This window comes from Erinaceus europaeus, chromosome 9 (genome assembly GCF_950295315.1).
Source record: "Erinaceus europaeus chromosome 9, mEriEur2.1, whole genome shotgun sequence".
Lineage (NCBI taxonomy): Eukaryota > Metazoa > Chordata > Mammalia > Eulipotyphla > Erinaceidae > Erinaceus > Erinaceus europaeus.
In genome coordinates, this window is record NC_080170.1 from 34,276,766 (window position 1) to 34,300,080 (window position 23,315).

Genomic DNA, 23,315 nt, shown 5'->3' on the forward strand with positions numbered 1-23,315 from the left:
GACCACTCAAGTTTTGTCCAAGTCAAATTATCCTTCGTCTCGGGCTTTGGCTTTTTGTGACAACAGACAGAAGCTCTTCCCTTGCTGGTCCAGCAACACAGTTGTCCTATCCTCCGGGCCAGCCCTGCCATGGCCCAGATGCTGCCATGCATGATTTTATCATTTTTCTAACACTGAATCCCAAGCAAGAGTTAAGAAGGGGCTCAGCAGTAGAGCGCATGCCTTGCATGCACTGAGGCCCTAGGTTCAAGTCCCAGAACCACTAAAAAGAGAAGAGAGTTTCAAGCAAAACTATGTACCTGATTAATACAAAGATCTTGAAAATTAAGAGCCAAGAACCTGAGATGAAATTGGTATTGAGAAAATAGAAATACAGCTAAAATACTGAGACGAATGGCTGAAAATAAATCAATCTATTTTTACAATGCTTATATGAGTGGTACAAGTGGTTTGGCAGAAGCTGGTGGCAGTGGCAACACCTTCCACACCAGCCCTTGTAGCTTTGCTAATAGCTGGCAGGAAGGGTTACAAGGTTGAGCAATTCATACCTTGCATAGACCAGGGCTCATCCTGGGTCTTCTGAGCAGTGGGTAAGAATGACACCTGTCTAGAGCGTGTCAGAGCTGTGAAGAAATCTTACATGATACTGCAAGCAGTCTCTGTGACCTCACAACCGTTCTGAGCAATCAAGCAAGGTGAAAATGGTAGACTTTATGCTACCCCAGAAGCAGCATGTGCTGGGAGAGATTAGAGAAGCTTCCTCTGCAGGACTGTGGGGGCTGGTGATGACAGGCTGCAAGTACAGCACTCCTGGCTAGCGAGCAGGGTGAGAGAGCAACCAGCATCTATGTGGTTTTCACAACCGACAACATTTTGAATTGAGTTTCTTCCTCCCACGGCTGAGATACTACAAAATACGAGAGTATTCCAACAAATTACTGATGCTTTCTATGTCAAAATGACATGTGACAGGCCCAGTGCCCTTCGGGAGTGGCTGGAATACCTCCATCGGATATGCTCAGCCCTGGCCCCACCCTTTGGAGGAAAAGTATTAGCAGGGAAACTCAAGTTTCTCCAACAAAAGGTACATGTTTCCAAAAGGTACACTGCTAAATCGAAGGTGTTTCTAAAAGCCATCAAACACCACACACACACACACACACACACACACACACACACACACACTCCTCCACCTCCGTCTTCTTCACTGACAGAGACGGCAGCAGTGAGATTACACACATTACACATAAGAACAAGGGAGCAAAGGCGAAAGCAATGTCAGTCTGTCTGAGTGTGGGCAATGGTGCTCTGCTCTTACTCAGACAATCTTCCATCTCTTTTAGTTATCTCCCAACTCAGGTCGTAAAGCCGCAGGTCTTTGTTGTGGAGAACTCAGATGGGAAGTGGCCGCTCCTTAACTCTTTTCACTGGACTGTTCGTCAATACTGGGAATGGTTTCTAATCAATGTAAACGGCACACCGTACTTTATCAGAACAAGAAGTTTATTACTCCCACTCAGTAGTTCCTGGGGGCTTTGATGTCAAGTCGTACATAATTCGAGAAATACCAGGGATCTTCTTAATCTCAGTGACCATCTTCAACACAACCTGCCATAAAACAAAGATTATCAATAAAGAGCCAAGATCCACCACATGTTTAACAGATCTACTGAGACTGCAGCTGTAATCTGAAGTTAAAATGTGATCAGTTGGAACTACTGGCCTCTATGTACATAGGATGATTTGATCATTGTTATGTAGTGGACACACATCTCTCCACAGATGCTAAGTGAATTAAAGTCAAAGTGCAATCCACAAATGATGTCTGTTACTGGTCTCTAACAGGTTCAGAAACACTGACAGCAATTTGCCACTACTACAGCACTGAAGCATGTGATGTGATGTGCTGAAGTCAGATGGGGTGGGTGGGAGAGAGTGAGCCTGTCTTGTGAACAGAAAACCAACCACAGAAATACTAACACTGCCTATAAGCCTATCCTAATCACTGTATTAAGAAATGTTTGAAGTACAGAAACTATACTAGAGCAAAGACAGATTACCTCCACAGGGATCTCACTGCCAGGTGTTGCAGGTATACCAGTCATGAAATCACTAGTAATGAAGGTGCGAATCACCACAGATCTCTGGCAGGATGGCTGCTTCTGAAGTGGATCCCGGTCAAAATGTAATGGAGTCAGAATTACAGGCATCTGGCTGATTTTGCCGGCATACCCTAGGAAGAAGTTAATGAGAAGAACCAATTACCACAGCATACAAATGTTCTGACAAGGAGTTCAAATAGATAAAGCCAGTCAACATCTAAAATCACATATACACACCCCCCTAATTAGGATTTGCCTCACCAGTTGTGTGCAATCTCTGTCTCTCTCTCTCTTTCTCTCTCTCTCTGTGTCTCCCTCTGCCAGAGCACTGCTGAACTCTGGCTTATAGTGGTGTGGGGAATTAAACCTGGGACCTGGGTGCCTCAGGCATGAGAGTTGGTTTGTATAACCATTATGCTATCTTCCCCACCCTGTGCAACTTCTATCACATCACTGCAAGCAAACTTTTAAAATCTTTTTTAAAATTATTTTTACTTACTGGATAGAGAGCCAGAAATTCAGGGGGAGGGGGGAGACAGGGAGAGACAGAGAGACATCCACAGACATGCTTTACCACTTGCAAAGCTTTCCTTCCTGCAGGTGGGGACTGAGGGCCTGAACACGGGTCCTTGTGCACTACCACCTGGCCCCCACTATAAGCAAACTTTGTGCTTATCTGTATCACAAATAATAGATCTGGTAACTGTAATATGTTAACAATGCAATTTATGTTCATGTATGTTAATACTCAAGGTGCTTATATATTCCACACTATAAACTCTCAGTGAATGGTGAAACATAGAGCTTACATTCAGGCAAGCCTGGGTTGACATTTTCATCTACTAATCCATATTTAATGTTGTTTTGTGTGTGTTTAAAGATACCTTACTATAACAGATTTATGAACACTGACTTCATGGTCATCAGCACTACAATCAATGTGTCTAGACTTGTGCTTACCAACATGAGATAGACCTCAGCCCTGTCTGAGGAATCTTCAACGGGGAGGTCAACAAAAGGCACAAAAATGCAAAGATAAAAAAACAAAAAGGGAGTCAGGCGGTAGCACAGCAGGTTAAGCGTACATGGCACAAAGCACAAGGACCGGCATAAGGATAGCGGTTCAAGCCCCTGGCTCCCCACCTGCAGGGGAGTCGCTTCACAAGCAGTGAAGCAGGTCTGCAGGTGTCTTTCTTTCCCTCTCTCTGTCTTCTTCTCCTCTCTCCATTTCTCTCTGTCCTATCCAAGAACGACATCAACAACAATAATAACTACAACAATAAAACAACAAGGGCAACAAAAGGGAATAAATTAAATGTTTTTTTTTAAAAAAAGAAAAGCCTTTAAAAAAGGGGGGAGGAGGTGGTGGCGCACCTGGTTAAGCGCACTTGTTACAGTGCTCAAGGACCCAGGTTCAAGCCTCCAGTCCTCAGCTGCAGGGGGAAAGCTTTGTGAATGGTGGAGCAGGGCTGCAGGTGTCTCTCCCTCCCTATCCCCACCTCTCAATTTCTGACTGTTTCTATCTACTAAATAAAGATAATTTAAAGCAAACAAACAAAAAGTTGCACTATACAGGACTACAAGAAAAAAGGTATACAGTAAGAAAAAAAGAAAGTAAGGTATCATCTTGGTCAGCCTTAGCTAGGAATTGAGCTGTAGCTGAGTGACTCAGACATCCAGCCAGTCTGTACATGTCCATAAATGATCGCCAAGGTGGACAGACTGCAGATGAAGGCAGCACCTTAGAGCTGCCAGAGTTAAATAAGGAAAAGAAGGCAAGACCATAGAAAAATTGGGGGGAAATATAGACAGACAGACAGTTACAGAAATAATAGTCAACCCCTATTTGTGACCTTCGGTGAACTACCACAGGTTCCAATGGAGGGAATGGGGACACAGAGGTCAGGTGGTGGTGGGAACTGTGTGGAACTATACCCCGTTATAAGTTTGTAAAGCCATGTTATGTGACTAATAAACTTTTTTAAATAACGTAAAAAAATAAATAATAAAATGGAGCCATCTAAAAATTTAAAGCTCTATCTTCCCACTAGATCACAAACCCAAGTTTCCAGATTCCAGTAAAAAGAATGCGGCAACCAACAAAAGAAGCAACTCACCAGACTCCCTCAGAATGTTATGGGCCTCAAAGTCGGCTTGGCGTAAAGTACTGAGCACCCCCGTCGTCAAGAAAGTGGGAGTAACATCCGTAGGAGGTTCTTTAACAGGTGGGCCAAATATATAGACAACTCTAGAAGAAAGTAAGAATTTTAATTATCTTTAGTGTGAGAAGCAAGACACACATTTATTCTTAGGCCTCTTCAGCCCACATTAAATCCCCAAACAGACAGGATAAGGGTCTGTGTGCCACAATCTTCCTCCAGTATTTCCTATGGGAAGCTCCTATCTCAGGATCTGCCAGTACAGATATGATTAGCACAAGCCACTTTTCAAGCAATTTGCCAGGCTGGAGAGTATCTTATCCCCCAGCACTTGATGTGAGACAGGAATCTGTGGGTGTGAGCAGGGTCTTTGCAGAAAGTTCATGTCACTCTGGATTATGGTCCACATTAATGCACTAAATGATGTTCTAAAATGGGAGCATTTAGAAACACAGGCATGCACAGGAGAAAGGGGAGGGTCTATAGACATAGAGACAGACATTGAAGATACACCCATAAACCAAAGATAAGCACCAAACATCTGCAACTATGAAGGAACAGGAAGGACACCCCCAGAGCACCTGAGAGAGAGCACAGCCCTGCTAACAACTTGATTTCAGACTTGTAGCTCTGAAACTGTGGAAGAGTGAAGTACCTGGTGCTTCTTTTAAATTTAATAATGAGAGGGAGAGAAGAAGAGAAAGAAAACCAGAACATCACTCGCATATGCAATACCAGGCAGGGACTGAACCTGGAACTTCTTTCATGAGAGACCAATGTCTTATCCAGTGTGCTACCTCCCAGGCCACAAGTATCTGGTGGTGTAAGGATTCCAGTTTGTGGCAGTTTGTGGTGGCGGCCCAAGGAACCCAATCCACATACACCCAGAGAGTGCTGAGGTAAGTAAACAGGTTGTTTGATGACAAAAAGGTCAGAAATTATAAAGTGCTAACATATGCTAGATACTCCTGAGAACATAGTAAATTCCGTAAATGTATTCAATAAATAATACTATTGTTATTTTCCACTTTGGGACACTCTGATCTGCCCCCCCCCCAAAAAGATAACAAAATAAGATCTTAAGGAGGGTAAGGGGAATAAAAAAAGAGGAGGGGGGGCTAGAAACAGCTTTGCACATGCTATTGCTCCTATGTCAACTCCTCCCCCCCTTTTTTTTAAAGAAAGACCAACCACAGCACTGCTTCATCATCCACAGAGTTTCTCTCAGTGCTATTATGCTCCGATGGAATGTAGAGTTCAAACTCAGGATCTCAGACATGGGAAGGCATGCTATCAAGGCATGCTAACATTCTATTTCCTTCCAAAAGGAATGACTAGCCACTGCTTTTAGTAAATGTCTGTTTGAAAACTATGAAGAGGAAGGATTCAACTTCCGGAGCCGGAGCTACGAGCAGCAGATCGCTTTCCTCTCCTCTCCTCTCCCAGATCAACTAGGAATACCAAAGGAGACCACCCGGGACCGAAACAACACAGGACTAGAATGAACACAGGAACCCAGTAAATCACCCGTGAGTACAAACACGCGTGGCTGGTGACAGAGAGGAGAGAGGGGCCTAAGGAGAGATTAAGTGACTGCTAACAGTTCAGCAGTTTATCAGTGGAGACACCACCTCCAGTCTGCTCCACAACAAGGGAACAGCTGAAGGGAGGAAAGGACTCCCCAGAGACTCACCAAGTGCAACTCTGAGTCTCCATTGCTACTACCCTCAGAATCTGGAGCAGTGGCAGGGAGGGACACCAGGGGACAGAGATCAAACCGAGAAACTCAGGAGAAGACCTCTACCTCCGTGGCATAGATGAGGGGCTGTGAAAGTCTCTTTGCATAACTACTGGATTGTCTCTGCCACACCCTGCTTTATCTCTTGGTCAGGAGTCAGTGATTAAGCTAAGAAGCCTATTGATAGTTTAAAAGCCCTCAGGCACACATAGCCTACAGGGAAGAAAAAAAAAAGAGGCTTTTAAACCACTGAGCTCCAACTCAGGGATTGAAACAACTGTTAACTTGCACCACTGTAAACCCTTTAATTAACTTACTTAGACACAAGTCAATCCAAGCAATAGTGATCACTAATTTGAAAAGTACTGATAAAGGGAACTCATAACATAATATATAAAATGGTTAAAACAACAAGAAAAAATATTGGAGAATCCAACCAGGACAAGAGTCCAGCTAAAAGTCCTCCAGAGGGTGAAGCACAAAACAACGAGTTCAACATCCAAACATTAGCTAAGGAAATAATAACAGGAGTGAGTAAAGGATTTGAAAAAATTGTAATCAGAAATGCAGGAACAACAAATGAGAATATGGAAGAAAATTCTAATTATCTCATGGTTATTAGAGAGCTGAAAGCTGAAATCGCTAAGAAGGCAACTAGCTGAATAAGCTAAAACAGTATCAGAGCAGGGCAACAAAATAGATGAACTCCAGAAAGCAGTAGAGAGAATAGAATCTATGAGGCTGAAGACCGAATTAGCAAGATTGAGGATGAATTAGAGACAACTAAAAAAGAAGTAAGAGATCTCAAAAATAGATTAAGAGATGCTGAAAACAACAACAGAGTCCTATGGGATGACTTCAAAAGAAACAGTATACGCATTATTGGCTTACCAAAGGAAGAAAGAGAAGGAGAGGAAGAAAGCATTCTCCAGGCCATAATAACTGAAAATTTCTCTAGTCTAGACAACACCAAAGACATAAAGATTCAAGAAGCCCAGAGGGTCCCAAACAGAATTAACCCAGACCTAAAGACACCAAGACATGTCATACTTAGAATGGAAAGGAATAAGGATAAAGAAAGGATCCTCAAGGCTGCAAGAGAAAAACAAAGAGTCACCTACAAAGGAAAACCCATAAGATTATCAGCAGACTTCTCCATACAAACACTACAGGCCAGAAGAGAATGGCAAGATATCTATCGAGTGCTCAATGAGAAAGGCTTTCGGCCAAGAATACTATATCCTGCTAGACTGTCATTCAGACTAGATGGAAGCATCAAAACCTTCTCAGACAAGCAACAGTTGAAGGAAGCAACCATCACCAAGCCTGCCCTGAAAGAAGTTCTGAAAGGTCTCCTATAAACAACCAGACCACTACAAATAGGACATATCAAAACACTCTAAAACTCTACAAGAATGGTGTTAAAATATCTTCAATCTTTAATATCAATAAATGTCAATGGCCTGAATTCACCTATTAAAAGACACAAAGTAGGAAGATGGATCAGAAAACACAACCCAACAATATGTTGTCTACAGGAAACTCACCTAACTCAACAAGACAAACACAGACTTCAAGTGAAAGGATGGAAAACTATCATACAAGCCAATGGCACACAAAAAAGGGCAGGAACAGCTATTCTCATATCTGACATGATAGACTTTAAAATAGATAAGATTAAAAAAGATAGGAATGGACACTACTTAATGCTCAGAGGATCAGTCAATCAAGAGGACTTAACAATTATTAATATCTATGCACCCAATGAGAAGCCATCTAAATACATCAAACTTCTACTGAAAGAGCTACAGCAATATATTAACAGTAACACAATCATAGTAGGGGACTTCAACACCCCACTATCTCAACTTGACAGATCATCCAGGAAGAAAATCAGTAAAGACATAAGGGAGCTAAATGAAGAGATAGATAAACTAGATCTATTGGACATTTTCAGAGTCATTCATCCCAAGAAACTGGAATACACATTTTACTCAAATCCACATGGATCATTCTCAAGGATAGACCATATGTTAGGCCACAAAGATAGCATCAGCCAATTCAAGAGCATTGAAATCACCCCAACCATCTTCTCAGACCACAGTGGAATTAAACTAACACTTAACAATCAACAAAAGATTAGTAACAGTGCCAAAATGTGGAAGCTCAACAGTACACTTCTTAACAACTTCTGGGTCAAAGAGGAAATCAAGGAAGAAATCAAAATGTTTCGAGAGTTCAATGAAAATGAAGACACAAGCTATCAAAATATTTGGGACATAGCTAAAGCAGTCCTAAGAGGGAAGTTCATAGCTATACAAGCACACATTAGGAAACAAGAAAAAGCACAAATGAACAGCCTGATTGCACATCTTAAAGACCTAGAAGAACAACAACAAAGGAATCCTAAAGCAACCAGGACAGAAGTCACTAAAGTTAGGGCAGAAATAACATTGAGAATAGGAAAACCATACAAAAGATCAATGAAAGTAAATGTTGGTTCTTCGAAAGAGTAAACAAAATCAACAAACCTTGAGCCAGACTCACAAAACAAAAAAGGGAGAAGACCCAAATAAATCGGATAGTAAATGAGAGGTGATATCACAACAGACACTGCAGAAATTCAACATATCATGCGAGGCTTCTATGAACAACTATATGCCACCAAGCTAGAGAACCTGGAAGAAATGAATGATTTCCTAGATACCTACCAACTTCCAAAACTAAGTAAAGAGGAAGTGGATAACATGAACAGGCCCATCACAGCTAATGAAATTGAAACAGTTATCAAAAATCTCCCCAAAAATAAAAGTCCTGGACCAGATGGTTTTACAAATGGTTTCTACAAAACTTTCAAAGAAGAACTAATACCTCTACTTTTAAAAGTCTTCCAGAAGATTGAAGACACTGGAATACCCCCTGCCAGCTTCTATGACGCCAACATCACCCTGATACCAAAAGCAGACAGGGACACAACCAAAAAAGAAAACTACAGACCAATATCTCTGATGAACATAGATGTGAAAATATTGAACAAAATTCTAGTCAACCGGATACGGCAGTATATCAAAAAAAATTGTTCATCATGACCAAGTGGGGTTTATCCCAGGCATGCAAGGTTGGTTTAATATACATAAATCAATCAATGTGATCCACCACATCAACAAAAGCAAGACCAAAAACCACATGGTCATATCAATAGATGCAGAGAAAGTCTTTGACAAAATACAACATCCCTTTATGATCAAAACACTACAAGAAATAGGAATAGATGGAAAATTCCTGAAGATAGTGGAGTCTATATATAGCAAACCTACAGCCAACATCATACTCAATGGTGAAAAACTGGAAGCATTTCCCCTCAGATCAGGTACTAGACAGGGCTGCCCACTATCACCATTACTATTCAACATAGTGTTGGAAGTTCTTGCCATAGCAATCAGGCAGGAGCAAGGAATTAAAGGAATACAGATTGGAAGAGAAGAAGTCAAACTCTCCTTATTTGCAGATGACATGATAGTATACATGGAAAAACCTAAGGAATCTAGCAAGAAGCTTTTGGAAATCATCAGGCAATACAGTAATGTGTCAGGCTATAAAATTAACATTCAAAAGTCAGTGGCATTCATCTATGCAAACACTAAGTTAGAAGAAATTGAAATCCAGAAATCAGTTCCTTTTCTATAGCAACAAAAACAATAAAATATCTAGGAATAAACCTAACCAAAGAAGTGAAAGACTTGTATACTGAAAATTATGAGTCACTACTCAAAGAAATTGAAAAAGACACAAAGAAGTGGAAAGATATTCCATGCTCATGGGTTGGAAGAATTAACATCATCAAAATGAATATATTACCCAGAGCCATCTACAAATTTAATGCTATCCCCATCAAGATCCCAAGCACATTTTTTAGGAGAATAGAACAAATGCTACAAATGTTTATCTGGAACCAGAAAAGACCTAGAATTGCCAAAACAATCTTGAGAAAAAAGAACAGAACCGGAGGCATCACACTGCCAGATCTCAAACTATATTATAGGGCCATTGTCATCAAAACTGCTTGGTACTGGAACATGAACAGACACACTGACCAGTGGAATAGAATTGAGAGCCCAGAAATGAGGCCCCACACCTATGGACATCTAATCTTTGACAAAGGGGCCCAGACTATTATATGGGGGAAGCAGAGTCTCTTCAACAAATGGTGTTGGAAACAATGGGTTGAAACATGCAGAAGAATGAAGCTGAATCACTGTATTTCACCAATAGGACCTTGAAAAAATCATGTTGAATGAAATAAGTCAGAAACAGAAGGATGAATATGGGATGATCTCACTCTCAGGCCGAAGTTGAAAAACAAGATTAGAAAAGAAAACACAAGTCGAACCTGAAATGGAATTGGAGTATTACACCAAAGTAAAAGACTCTGGGGTGGGTGGGTGGGTGGGGAGAATACAGGTCCATGAAAAATGATGAATGAAATAGTGGGGGTTGTATTGCTAAATGGGAATCTGGGGAATGTTATGCATGTAAAAAAAAAAAAAAGAAGTAGAAACGCAAAGCAGAAATTGACTGAGTTTGGAGTATGGCACCAAAGTAAGAAAGCAGAAGTATACTAGAGTTTACAGTGAGTACCTCCCTAATACTTCCTCTCCACTTTTCCAAGCTTTGGGTCCATGATTGCTCAACAATTTGTTTGGCTTTGTATGTTAACTCTCTTTTTAGTCACCAGGTTCCAGGTGTCATCAGGATGCCGGCCAGACTTCCCTGGATTGAAGACACCACCAATGTGTCCTGGAGCTCTGCTTCCCCAGAGACCCATCCTACTAGGGAAAGAGAGAGGCAGACTGGGAGTATGGACCGACGAGTCAACGCCCATGTTCAGCGAGGAAGCAATTACAGAAGCCAGACCTTCTACCTTCTGCAACCCTCAATGACCCTGGGTCCATGCTCCCAGAGGGATAGAGAATGGGAAAGCTATCGGTGGAGGGGGTGGGATATGGAGATTGGGCGGTGGGAATTGTGTGGAGTTGTACCCCTCCTACCCTATGGTTTTGTTAATTAATCCTTTCTTTAATAAAAAAAAAAAAAAAAAAAAAAGGGAATCTGGGGAATGTTATGCATGTACAAACTACTGTATTTACTGTTGAATGTAAAACATTAATTCCCCAATAAAGAAATAAATTATTAAAAAAAAAAAGAAAAAAAAAGAAAACTATGAAGAGACAAGGACCCCGTTGTGAGCCCCTGGCTCCCCACATGCAGGGGAGTCGCTTCACAGGCAGCGAAGTAGGTCTGCAGCCATCTTTCTCTCCCTCTCTGTCTCTCCCTCTCCATTTCTCTCTGTCCTATCTAACAATGATGGCATCAATAACAACTACAACAACAATAAAAAACAAGGGCAACAAAAGGGAAAATATATATAAAAATATTTTTTTTTAAAAAAGAGGAAAAATGGGGGAGAGAGCAGAGAAGTAAAGCGAGCATCTTTTGAAAAAAGTACAGAACGATGAACTGTAAGAATGTTGTTAAATGGAAAACATACTGATCGCATAGAAAAAGGACTAAGGGGGGAGTCGGGCTGTAGCGCAGAGGGTTAAGCGCAGGTGGCGCAAAGCACAAGGACCGGCATAAGGATCCCGGTTCGAACCCCGGCTCCCCACCTGCAGCGGAGTCGCTTCACAGGCGGTGAAGCAAGTCTGCAGGTGTCTATCTTTCTCTCCTCCTCTCTGTCTTCCCCTCCTCTCTCCATTTCTCTCTGTCCTATCCAACAATGACAACAATAATAACTACAACAATAAAACAACAAGGACAACAAAAGGGAATAAATATAAAGTAAATATTAAAAAAAAAAAAAAAAAAAAAGAAAAAGGACTGAGGTCAAGCTTTAGGGAGCGGGAATTTTTGTTATAACCTCTGAAGTTAATTTAGGATATTAACATTCTTCAGAAGATAAATTATGAGCCACTACTTTAGCAAAAACACTCAAAACAGTCAATTACAAATTGACCACTATCTAACAATTGACCATTATTTAACAACTGACTTTTCCCAGTACACTAAGTCTGGACCGTGGACTAGCTCAGTAGTATAGTATGTGCCTTTACTACTGATGATGCAGTGTAAGGCTCTGAGCTCAATTCACAACACCACAGGAGAGGACAAAGACAAAAATAAGTGTGATTACATGGGATGGTGCTTTGCTTGCATTCTTTCTGATGAAAATAAATAATTTTTTTTTTTAAAAAAAGATCTATTTATTTATGAGAAAGAACCAGACATCACTCTGGCACATGTGCTGCTGGGGATCAAACTCGGGATCTCATGCTTGAGCGTCCAAAGCTTTATCACTGAGCCACCTCCTGGACCACAAAAATAAGTAATTTTTTAAAAGCTGGGCCTAGAAGTGGCTCTGAATAGAGTGCATGCCTAGCATGTGACATCCTGGAGTCAACAACAGGTACTGCATAATACATACATACATACATACACACACACACACACACACACACACACACACACACACACTTCTGGATTGGAAGCCTTAGGTCTGTATGAATCAGTCTATTAATAGGTACACTCTGTCACTAAATACATGGCTGCCCTGTGAGTGTGTGTATCTTGGAGGCAAGCCCAGTGGGCAATTATAGAACTATACACACCCAGCAGGGAAGGTTCTAGTTTCAGTAGCAAATTTGAGTCAACTGAAATCTCAATAACTCCTCTGATTGTTAAGCTGCCTAATACCAATGAAGAAAACAGAGAAAGGAGAGAACAAATGTGAAATAAGAAATGTAATTAGCAATTAAGGATTAAATAATAGAGGATTTTAAAATGTATTGTACTGAAATACAGGACAGTACAACTAAGCATTACACACAGATAATATCCAACACTAAGAAATCTGTGTGTAAACTGAACGTGTAAAGATTCAATGTGTGGAATGTGATGGCTGAAGAGGACCTAGTGGGGGTTGAATTGTTATGTGAAAACTGGGAAATGTTACTCGTGTACAAACTATTGTATTTTACTATGGACTGTAAACCATTAATCCCCCAATAAAGAAACAAACAAACAAACAAAAAAGATTCGATATGTACAGAAAACCAGGATCTGAAAAACTAAACTCAAAAATGCTATTTTAATAATGGTTGGCATGTACCCATTTCTTTTCTCTGATTTCTCCTGGGTTTATTACTAACAGCAATTCTTATTGGTAACTGAAAAACCTATACATATTTTCATAATTCTTTATTAGTAGTAAAACAAGTCACCATAAAACCAATAGCCAAAATACACTGTTAATTTGGAAGATGTTGTAAAGCTGCCGCTATTTAACGCTAAAATAAAAACCTTTCTACGAGCCAAAGGGTGAGAGGGTACTGGATGGAGTGATGGCTTCTCAAGTGGGAAGTCCCTAGTTTGATCCCCAGTATTGCATGTGCCAAGGTGATGCTCTGGTGTGCTTGAGCTTTCTCTTTTTCTCTCTCCAGCCCCCCTCCCCCCTTCTCTTATTAATAAACAAGTTAGTGGTCTGGGAGGTGGTGCAGTGATAAAGCTTTAGACTCTCAAGCATGAGGTCCCGGGTTCAGATGTGATGTCAGATTGATGTCTGGTTCTTTCTCCTCCTATCTTTCTCATAAATAAAAACTTTAAAATAAAATTAAAAAAAAAATAAACACGTTAAAAGCTTCCTTTGTCTACTTCAAGCAAAAGAAAGAAATTAATTTACTATGTAGAGGTTTGTATTCTGATGAAGGAATAAAACACAGGCTATTATCAAAATCTCTGCTCCAGCGTGGCCTCATGCACACCTGTATGTACACTTGGGCAGCACTGTGGGCTTTCAGCAGAGGAGACCACTGATACATCACACCACTGCCACACCCTTACCCCCACAGCACACACCTGTTAATGTTGTGACACATGCGAGGTATGAGCCTGGCCAGGAACATCAGAGACGCCCAGTCAGGCTCATCTTTACTGGAGATCCCACACACATAACTGTAGGAGCGGCAGTCCCCCTGAAAGCAAAATAAACCGACAATTTCAAAGCATTGCAAAGGAAGTCCTAAGACGGCCTGGAAAATATTTCCTGAGTGACCCCACCATTAATAACAACCTTTGCCTTGTTAAATGAAAACATGTTTGAGTAAAAGTACATGCTGAGGCTTCTCTAACAATATAAACAAACCCTGAATTAAAATCTCTCTGCAGCTATTTTTTTTTTTTTCCTCCTTCGGGAAAAACTGAGTGAATTGAATGCCCATTGGAAAGGGAACAGTTAAACAAAGTTATGGTACAATTATACAGGGACTGTGAGGCAGCAATTAGAATAACAATCTAACTAAAAAGCAAGTAAAGTTCATAATGTTCACTTTAAAGAGTGGCAAAAGAGTACATTTAAGAGTCTTTCTTATAAAAGAAAAATTATAAACACATTATCTGATAACTGGAACTCTTTTTTACCACTATGAGTTGAATTACTGACACCTTTTCCACTTTTCATTTTACTACAAGCTCTACATAACAGGAAGCTTCCTCATCCCTACCCATCCAAGCATTTTTCCCCCAAAAGAAATCTCACTTGTGGTTTCCATAAGAAAGAACTTAAGACATTATATTTATGAACAGCATTTTGAAAGTGGAGATTAGGAGTCGGGCAGTAGTGCAGCGGGTTAAGGATAGGTGGCGCAAAGTGCAAGGACCGGCATAAGGATCCTGGTTCGAGCCCCTGGCTCCCCACCGACAGGGGAGTCGCTTCACAAGCGGTGAAGCAGGTCTGCGGGTGTCTATCTATCTTTCTCACCCTGTTTCTGTCTTCCCCATCTCTCTCCATTTCTCTCTGTCCTATCCACCACCACCACCAAGAACAACAACTACAACAATAAAGCAATAAAGGCAACAAAAAGGGAATAAATGAATTTTTTTTTTTAAAAAAGTGGAGACTACATTATTATCCGTACATGCTTTTACATCTAGAAAGACAGAACAAGAACAAAAAATAGTCTAAGAGAGCAAGGATGTTGGAAGAGGCAGAAAGACAGTGAGTTAAGAAAGACAGAGGCTGAGAACAAGACCTGAGTCAGTGTAGTGTATTCAGCCATCAGTAGCTCCTGCAGTTAGAGACCGCTGAAGCTACTATGTATTTCACACCAAGAGGGGCAAATGAGAACAGGACTTCTTGCTAGCTGCCTTTCAAGGCAGAAGCTAACCAACCCAATCATAGCAAACTATTCTTCAAATTTTCATTTTTAGTTAGAGATGACAAATATTTCAAAACTACAGGGCGGGGGAGACAGCATAATGGTTATACAAACAGACTCTCATGCCTGAGGCTCCTAAGTCCCAGGTTCAATCCCTCACACCAGCATAAGCCAGAGCTAAGCAGTGCTCTGGTGTGTGTGTGTGTGTGTGTCTCTGCATCTCTCTCAAAAATAAAATTTAAAAAAAACTACAAAAATCACTGAATGACAATTATTAGCTCCTATAATCTTGTTCACTCCATATTCTGTAACATCCATTATTTTATGTGAATAAATATATATATTGAGTAATATATTCATGTATTATGAATACATACACACAAATAATTTATTCATACGTATATGAGTATATGCACACACCAACTTGGCTTATGGTGATACCAGGAATTGAACCTGGGAGTCTCAAGCATGCAAATCTTTATAATAACTATTCCTGGCCCCTTATAAAATAGTTGCCTCTCTACACTTCTGAACTTGGGGCATATATATATATGCATGTACATGTTTCATTCTCCTAGGTCATTTCAGGATCAGTGGAATGAGTAAACTGCAAAATCACAATAAATTCACACAACTCACCTGCACACCAACAGTTTTGATTGGCAGCAGAAAGGCATTCAGTGAATGCAGGCTTGTAATCTGCATCAGTTTCTCCTGGTCCTCTTCTGTTGTGCAGGCTTTGACTCTTTGTAATAGGGTATGTGGCTGAGAAAAATCAGGGAGACATAAAAATATATTTATATGTGCATTTACTCTTTGATATCAACTACTTATGTATCTGTATTTACTGGCTTATAGCGATAGGTCTCTTCAGCATCTCTGACTTGCCTGTGCTACAAGAACTTCATTCCCATGTGCTGGGACTATGAGCAGTTAAGCAGCAGTATAGTATGTACAGGCTAGATTTACATACATCAAGCGTTAATCTTGTTACCAGCAAGGGACACACCTCAAGGGTATGTTTATAATGTGAAAGTCTAGCCTTTGGAGGGTAATCAATCTCTCTGCAGCAGCTTATTATTATTACTTTTCCAACCCACAAGTTTCTCTAGGTCTGACTATTAGGTGTCAAGTTACTTCCTTTATTTTAATGGGAGTATGTTATGATTCCTGAATCTGAGGCATGGTTTCTTTCACTGATGTGGAGGAATTAAAATACTTGCAAATAAGTTATTTCCTTTCGGTTACAAGTTAAAGTTAAATTCCTCCGTTTAGATGAACCTCCTTCTATCAATAATTTTATCTATGTTCAGGTTTTTGGACAATTCAGCCTGTGTCTTTGGGTTTACTTAGTTTCTATATAATTATTTTCATGTATTATTTTCATTTCTAGAACTGTGTTTTCAAAATTTCTCACTTTTGATAGTCCTTTGTCATATATCGTACTCTTCTTATCAATAGTTTCTCTTAATTCTATGTATTGTCTATTATTATCTAACCACTAATTCCACTATGAGCAGAGCCCGAGGTCTGCTCTACTGGTTGTTCCTGCTAGTGCTCACCCACGATGCCTTACTTTCTATACAAATCTGGTCATCTTCTGTTGTGAACTCGTATTTGTTGGAATTCTGCATGAATGTTCTTTTTTTGTTATGCATGCTTTTTTAGTATTTATTTATTATGGGGTAGAGACAAGAGAAATTGAGAGGGGAGGAGAGGGATAGAGAGAGAGAGAGAAGAGAGAGAGAGACAGAGAGACACCTGCAGCCCTGCTTCACCACTTGTGAAGCTTTCCTCCTGCAGGTGGGGACCAGGGGCTTGACCCTGGGTCCTTGTGTACTATAATGTGTGCACTTAACCAAGTGCACCACCACCTGGCCCCCTTTGTGTGTATTTTCTGAGACCTGGTTGAAGATACTCCAAAGAGAATGTATATTAACTTCTTGCCTGGCCTGAAAGCACTACAAACACATTTAAAGTTAAAAAATTTAGATTGCAGGTTTTCAAACCAAGTATTATTAATTCTAGGCATCAGGTTTATAAAAAGTCTCAGAGTTTTTTCTATTCATCCTCATTGAAGCTCAAATTATTTACTTTTCTTTACAATACATATAAAAAGGTGTTTTAAAATATTTTATATTGGGCAGGGGTAGATAGCAGTCCCAGGTTCAATCCCCTGCACCACTATAAGCCAGAGCTGGGCAGTGCTCTGGTGTTTCTCTTTCTCTCTCCTGCATCTCTCTCAAAAATAAAATACTTAAATATATATGTAAATATTTTATTTACATATTTACATATATACATATATATATGTAACATCCAGCACTTTAAAAATTTAAGCTAGTCAATCTTGTACATGACTAATAAGAGAAATCTGCATAAAGGAGTCTTTGTAGAATATTATATTATCAATGGTCAAATTAGCCTAAATTTTCAAATAATGAAATCCTAATACATTCATTATAAATACTGAAATACAAAAGGAATCTATTTAGTTCCTTGTATTGATTTCTTATGTCTGTTTGAAGTTCCTATAATATACAAATCCAGTATAAATTAATACCTTTTTAACACTTGCAGAAAAATCAGCAACTATTTTCAAAATATTGTTGGTTTCAGGAAAGTCCTTACAAATATAAGGCTCTTCAGCACATATTACTCTGATTGCCAAGCCAGGACCTAGAGTAAAAACGGTAACTTAATATTCTTTCCAGTTTTATTAAGGTACAACTGATACATAGTCAAGCTTTTTAGACTATTTTATTTTAAATATTCAGTTTCCTCAAGCTGGGGCTATGGATTGACCTGCCAATGCCCATGCCCAGCAGAGAAGCAGTTGCAGAAGCCAGACCTCCTACTGTCTGACCCCATAAATATCTTTGGTCCATACTCCCAGTGGGATAAAGAATAGGGAAGCTTCCAATGGAGGGGACAGGATATGGCACTCTGGTGATGGAAACTGGATAAACTGTACCCCTCTTATCCCACAATCTTGTCAATCACTACTAAATTATTAATAATAAAAAAAAAGAGTAATTTTGGAGCCAGGTGGTGGAACACCTGGTTGAGCACACATGCTACAGTGCACAAGTACCTGGGTTCGAGCCCCCGGTCCCCACCTGCAGGGGGAAAGCTTTGCGATGGTAAAGCAAGTCTTCAGGTGTCGTCTGTCTGTCTCCCTCTCTATCCACCCTCCACCTCTCAATTTCTGGCTGTCTCTATCCAAATAAATAAATAAATAAATAAATAAACAAACAAATAAGTAAATAATTTTAAGAAAGAGGAATTTTTCCTCTAAAAAATTTAGTTTTCCAGGAGTTGAGTGGTAGTGCAGCGGGTTAAGCGCAAGTGGCGTGAAGCGCGAGCACTGGCCTAAGGATCCCAGTTCAAGCCCCCGACGCCCCACCAGCAGGGGAGTCACTTCACAGGCGGTGAAGCAGATCTGCAGGTGTCTCTCTCTCTCTCTCCCTCTGTGTCTTCCCCTCCTTGCTCCATTTCTCTCTGTCTTATCCAAAAATGGTGACATCAATAACAACAATAACTACAACAACAACAACAAAAAAGGGAAAATAAATATAAAAAAAATTTTTTTTTTAAATTTAGTTTTCCACAATAACCTTGGGTCCATACTCCTAGAACGTTATAAGAAAGCTACCAGGGGAGGGGATGGGATACAGAGTTCTGGTGGTGGGAACTGTGTAGAGTTGTATCCCTCTTGTCCTATGGTTTAGTCAAGGTTTCCTTTTTATAAATAAAAAAATGTTTTTAATTTAGTTTTCTAAATAAAAAACATAAATTTATATTTTATAAATAAAATATAAAAATAAAAAATTTTATAATATAAATTTATATTTATAAAAAATTTTTAATAAATATGTAAAATAAAAATTTTATAAATAAAAATTTTTTAATTTAGTTTTCTACATGTTTTTAGAATAGTTCAATTCTCTTTACACTATGACTTGCCTTTTTTTTTTTTTATGATATTCCACATATTAAGTGTCACAAAACTCTTCAATAAGCACATTTTGTCATAACACATGTACCAGTCTATTTGAAAAGTTACTAGGGGAATTTTCAGATATATGAAGAGGACAGTATAATGAAACACTATTATTAGTCTCACTGCCCCACCTTCAAACACCAAGCTAATATTAGAACGAAGACTACGTTATTTAAAAAAATATACTACAACAATGAAAAACAACATGGGCAACAAAAGGGAAAATGAAGAAGGAAAATCCTATATAAAAAAATAATAAAAATAAATAAAAAACCAGTTAAGCAACTCAATTGGGGACTAGAAAGGAGATTCAGCAGATTGGTACAGGCTTCCATAAAAATTCTATTCTGGGAGTCGGGCGGTAGCACAGCAGGTTAAGTGCACGTGGTGCAAAGCTCAAGGACCAACAGATGGATCCTGGTTGGAGCCCAGGCTCCCCACCTGCAGGGGAGTCGCTTCACAAGCAGTGAAGCAGATCTTCAAGTGTCTATCTTTCTCTCCCCCTCTCTGTTTTCCCCTCTTCTCTCCATTTCTCTCTGTCCTATCCAACAATGATGACATCAATAACGACAATAATAAAACAAGGGCAACAAAAGGGAATATTAAAAAAAAAAAAATTCAATCCTAGATATCACATGAAAGAACCAAAGACAGGGGGGGCAGGTGGTGGCGTACCTGGTTGAGTGCACACACTATAGTGTGCAAGGGCCCAGGTTCAAGCCCCTGATCCCCACCTGCATGGGGGAAACTTCATGAGTAGTGAAGCAGGGCTGCAAGTGTCTCTCTCCTTCTCCCGTCCCCCAATTTCTCTCTGTCTCTACCCAACAACAACAACAGCCGAAGACAAAAATCAATCAATCAATCAATCAATCAATATATGAGCAGAACTCCAGGGATGATAGGAGCAATACCTGGAAATGGATGCCTGGAAACTACTTCTTCTGGAAGTCCAAGTTCTCTGCCTAAAGTTCTTACTTCATCTTTATGAAAATCTTTCAGAGGTTCTATTACTTTCCCCTACAGGAAGAAGGGAAACAAACAAACAAAAAAACTAGTTCCCCAAATGGAAAAAAAAAAAAAATCATTGGCTTTCACCTTAAATTAAGAAATCAGTTTTTTTTAAGATTTAATTTATTTATTAATGAGAAAGATAGGAGGACAGAGAAAGAACCAGCCATCACTCTGGTACATGTGCTGCCAGGGATTGAACTCAGGACCTCATGCTTGACAGTCCAATGCTCTATCCACTGCGCCACCTCCCGGACCACAAAAAAACAGTTTTTAAAAGCATCTTTTTAGTGTATTTCCTCCTATGTGTTTATGAGGAATTAGATTAATATTTTAGTTATCTTATTTGATATTTTAAGCATTTTAAATATAATAAGAACATATTTATTCCCTACTTCTGATCCAGTTCAGCTAAAATTTCTAACAAGCAGAAAAATGTCATATTGGCATTTCAAAATTGAAACTCTCCAAATGATGTTAGCAAGAAAGAAGATAACCCACAGGAGGAAGAACATATCTGATAAAAGGTCTATAACTCACATATATAAAACATACTTAAGATGCAATTAAGTTAAATAATACAATTACAAATGAACAGAAGATCTCTACATATATTTCAGAAAAAAAACAGCACTTACAAGTGGCTAATAAACACATGAAAAGATGTCAACATCATTAACTATTAGGAAGAAACAAATCAAAACCACAAGACATCATATCACATTCAATAAGATCAGTCAACCATTATAATTAGTATAAAAGTGGGAAAATAACAGATTTAGGTATAGTGTGAGCCAAATGAAGCCTTTGTGCAAGGTGGGTGAGACTGTGATACGGTGTAACTGCTATGCAAGCATTAAAAAAGTCTCAAAAAGTTGAAAGTACCATTTGATCCAGCAACAACACTTTTTGACATGTATAGAAAATAATGAAAAGCTGGGTCTCTAAGAGAGACTTGCAAATGCATGTTCAAAGTAACGCAATTTACAGCAGCCAAACAGTGGAAGGAATCCAAGTAATCACCAATGGTTAAGAGGACAAAAAGTGGGAGTCAGGCTGTAGCTTAGTGGTTAAGTACAGGTGGCACAAAGTGCAAGGACTGGAGTAAGGATCCCGGTTCGAGCCCCCAACTCCCCACCTGCAGGGGAGTCGCTTCACAGGCGGTGAAGCAGGTCTGCAGGTGTCTATCTTTCACTCCCCCTCTGTCTTTCCCTCCTTTCTCCATTTCTCTCTGTCCTATCCAACAACGATGACAACAATAATAACCACAACAATAAAACCACAGGGCAACAAAAGGGAATAAATAAATATTTTTAAAAAATTTTTTTAAAAGAGGACAAAAAAGGGGCCGGGTGGTGGCGCACCTCGTTGAGCGCACATGTTGCAGTGCACAAGGACCCGGTCCCCACCAGCAGATGGAAAGCTTTGCAAGTGGTGAAGCAGGGCTGCAGGAGTCTCTCTGTCTCTCTCCCTCTCTATCTGCCCTACCCTCTCGATTTCTGACTGTCTATCCAATAAATAAAGATAATTTAAAAAAAAAAAAAAGAGGACAAAAAGTACACACAAGCAATAAACTATTACTCAGCCTTCAAGAGAAAGGTTTCCTATCTCTGGCTACCGCATGGATGAACCTTAAGGTACCATATTAATGCTAAGTGAAATTAAGATGTTCACAGAAAGACAACTGATGTATGATTTCACTTACTGAAGAAAGTATGATTAATACAAACAGAAAGCAAAACAGTAATGACCAGAGACTAGGAAGAGGGAGAAAAGGGTAGCTGCTGTTCGGTAGATATAAAGTTACACTTTACCAAGATAAAAAAGTGAGAGCTTTATTTCACAGCAACACAAATACACTTCATACTATCAAACTGCAGAGTTAAAGAACAGTTAAGGGACACAGAGTGTTATGGGAAAAGTGTCCCGAGATTTTTACCTCTTCTCTCAACTTTCTGATAAGCTCTGTGTCATTGTGGTGCGTTTTGATGAGCTCAGCTTTGCCACTTGCGATCAGGGACGCGCTTTCAATGAGATCAGGCCGTAGAGTACCCTGGGCAAGGAAAACTTCCTCTGGTTTCAAGTTCATTTCTCCAATTACTTCATTGGCGATCTAGAAGCGACAGAAGTGAAACAGTCCTTTTAGATGAAGCTTTAACAACAATGATGACATACCTTCAGTTAAATTTCTCTGAGTTCTATAACAATATTGACCAGAATATGAAATCAGTAATCTTTGAAGTAAATTCCAGAGGACTGTGCTTTAACATTTGAAAAAGGTGTGCAAACATTCCTTTCAGCAACCTAAAATCTAGCTAATGAAACAAATACCCAGAGAACTAAATTCTAATATCAACTGAAAATACTTGCTCTTTTTGTTTTTCAGTTAACCACAGTTTGTAAGACTGTACTGCTCTGAAGTACAGTTTCACGCCTCTTCAATACAGATTACACCCACCGCCAAAACACTAATATCCCTTCACTCAAGTCCACTGGAAACCCTCATCCTTGCAGCCCCATCCTCCCACTGCCCTCAGTTCTGCAGTATGAGTCCATATACAACAATTGTCCTCACTGGATATTGCTTGTTTTCCTTAGTTTGGTTCCTCTCTATGGATGAAGTCACTCTCTCTCTCTCCCTGTCCCTCTCACTCCATATATATAGTAAGTCCTACTAGAAAAATACAGGGAGTCGGGCTGTAGCGCAGCGGGTTAAGTGCAGGTGGCCCAAAGCACAAGGACCAGCATAAGGATCCCGGTTCGAACCCTGGCTCCCCACCTGCAGGGGAGTCGCTTCACAGACGGTGAAGCAGGTCTGCAGGTGTCTATCTTTCTCTCCTCCTCTCTATCTTCCCCTCCTCTCTCCATTTCTCTCTGTCCTATCTAACAACGACAACAACAACAATAACTACAACAATAAAACAACAAGGGCAACAAAAGGGAATAAATAAAATAAATATTTTTAAAAAAATTAAAAAAAGAAAATCTTTAAAAAAAAAAATACCTGTTTCTAATTGCTAAAATATTGGTATGTGTTTCTAGTAACACAAAACTGTCTTTACTCATCAGTAAAAGAGCAACGTACAGTAAAACACC

At 39.7% G+C, this 23,315-nt stretch overlaps 1 protein-coding gene across 1 annotated transcript in view; it reads right to left on the reverse strand.

Moving 5' to 3' along the window:
• Positions 1-1,485: 1,485 nt before the first annotated feature.
• Positions 1,486-23,315, reverse strand: part of GMPS (guanine monophosphate synthase) — a 44,901-nt gene continuing 23,071 nt past the window's right edge. Inside the window, exons 9-16 of the mRNA XM_007521081.3 lie at positions 22,159-22,332; positions 20,123-20,228; positions 17,772-17,887; positions 15,848-15,973; positions 13,911-14,026; positions 4,220-4,350; positions 2,061-2,233; positions 1,486-1,608 (exon numbers count right to left, since the gene is read on the reverse strand). Coding sequence (XP_007521143.1) covers positions 1,507-1,608; positions 2,061-2,233; positions 4,220-4,350; positions 13,911-14,026; positions 15,848-15,973; positions 17,772-17,887; positions 20,123-20,228; positions 22,159-22,332 — 1,044 coding nt within the window. The 3' untranslated portion in view covers positions 1,486-1,506. The remainder of the gene's footprint in view (positions 1,609-2,060; positions 2,234-4,219; positions 4,351-13,910; positions 14,027-15,847; positions 15,974-17,771; positions 17,888-20,122; positions 20,229-22,158; positions 22,333-23,315) is intronic.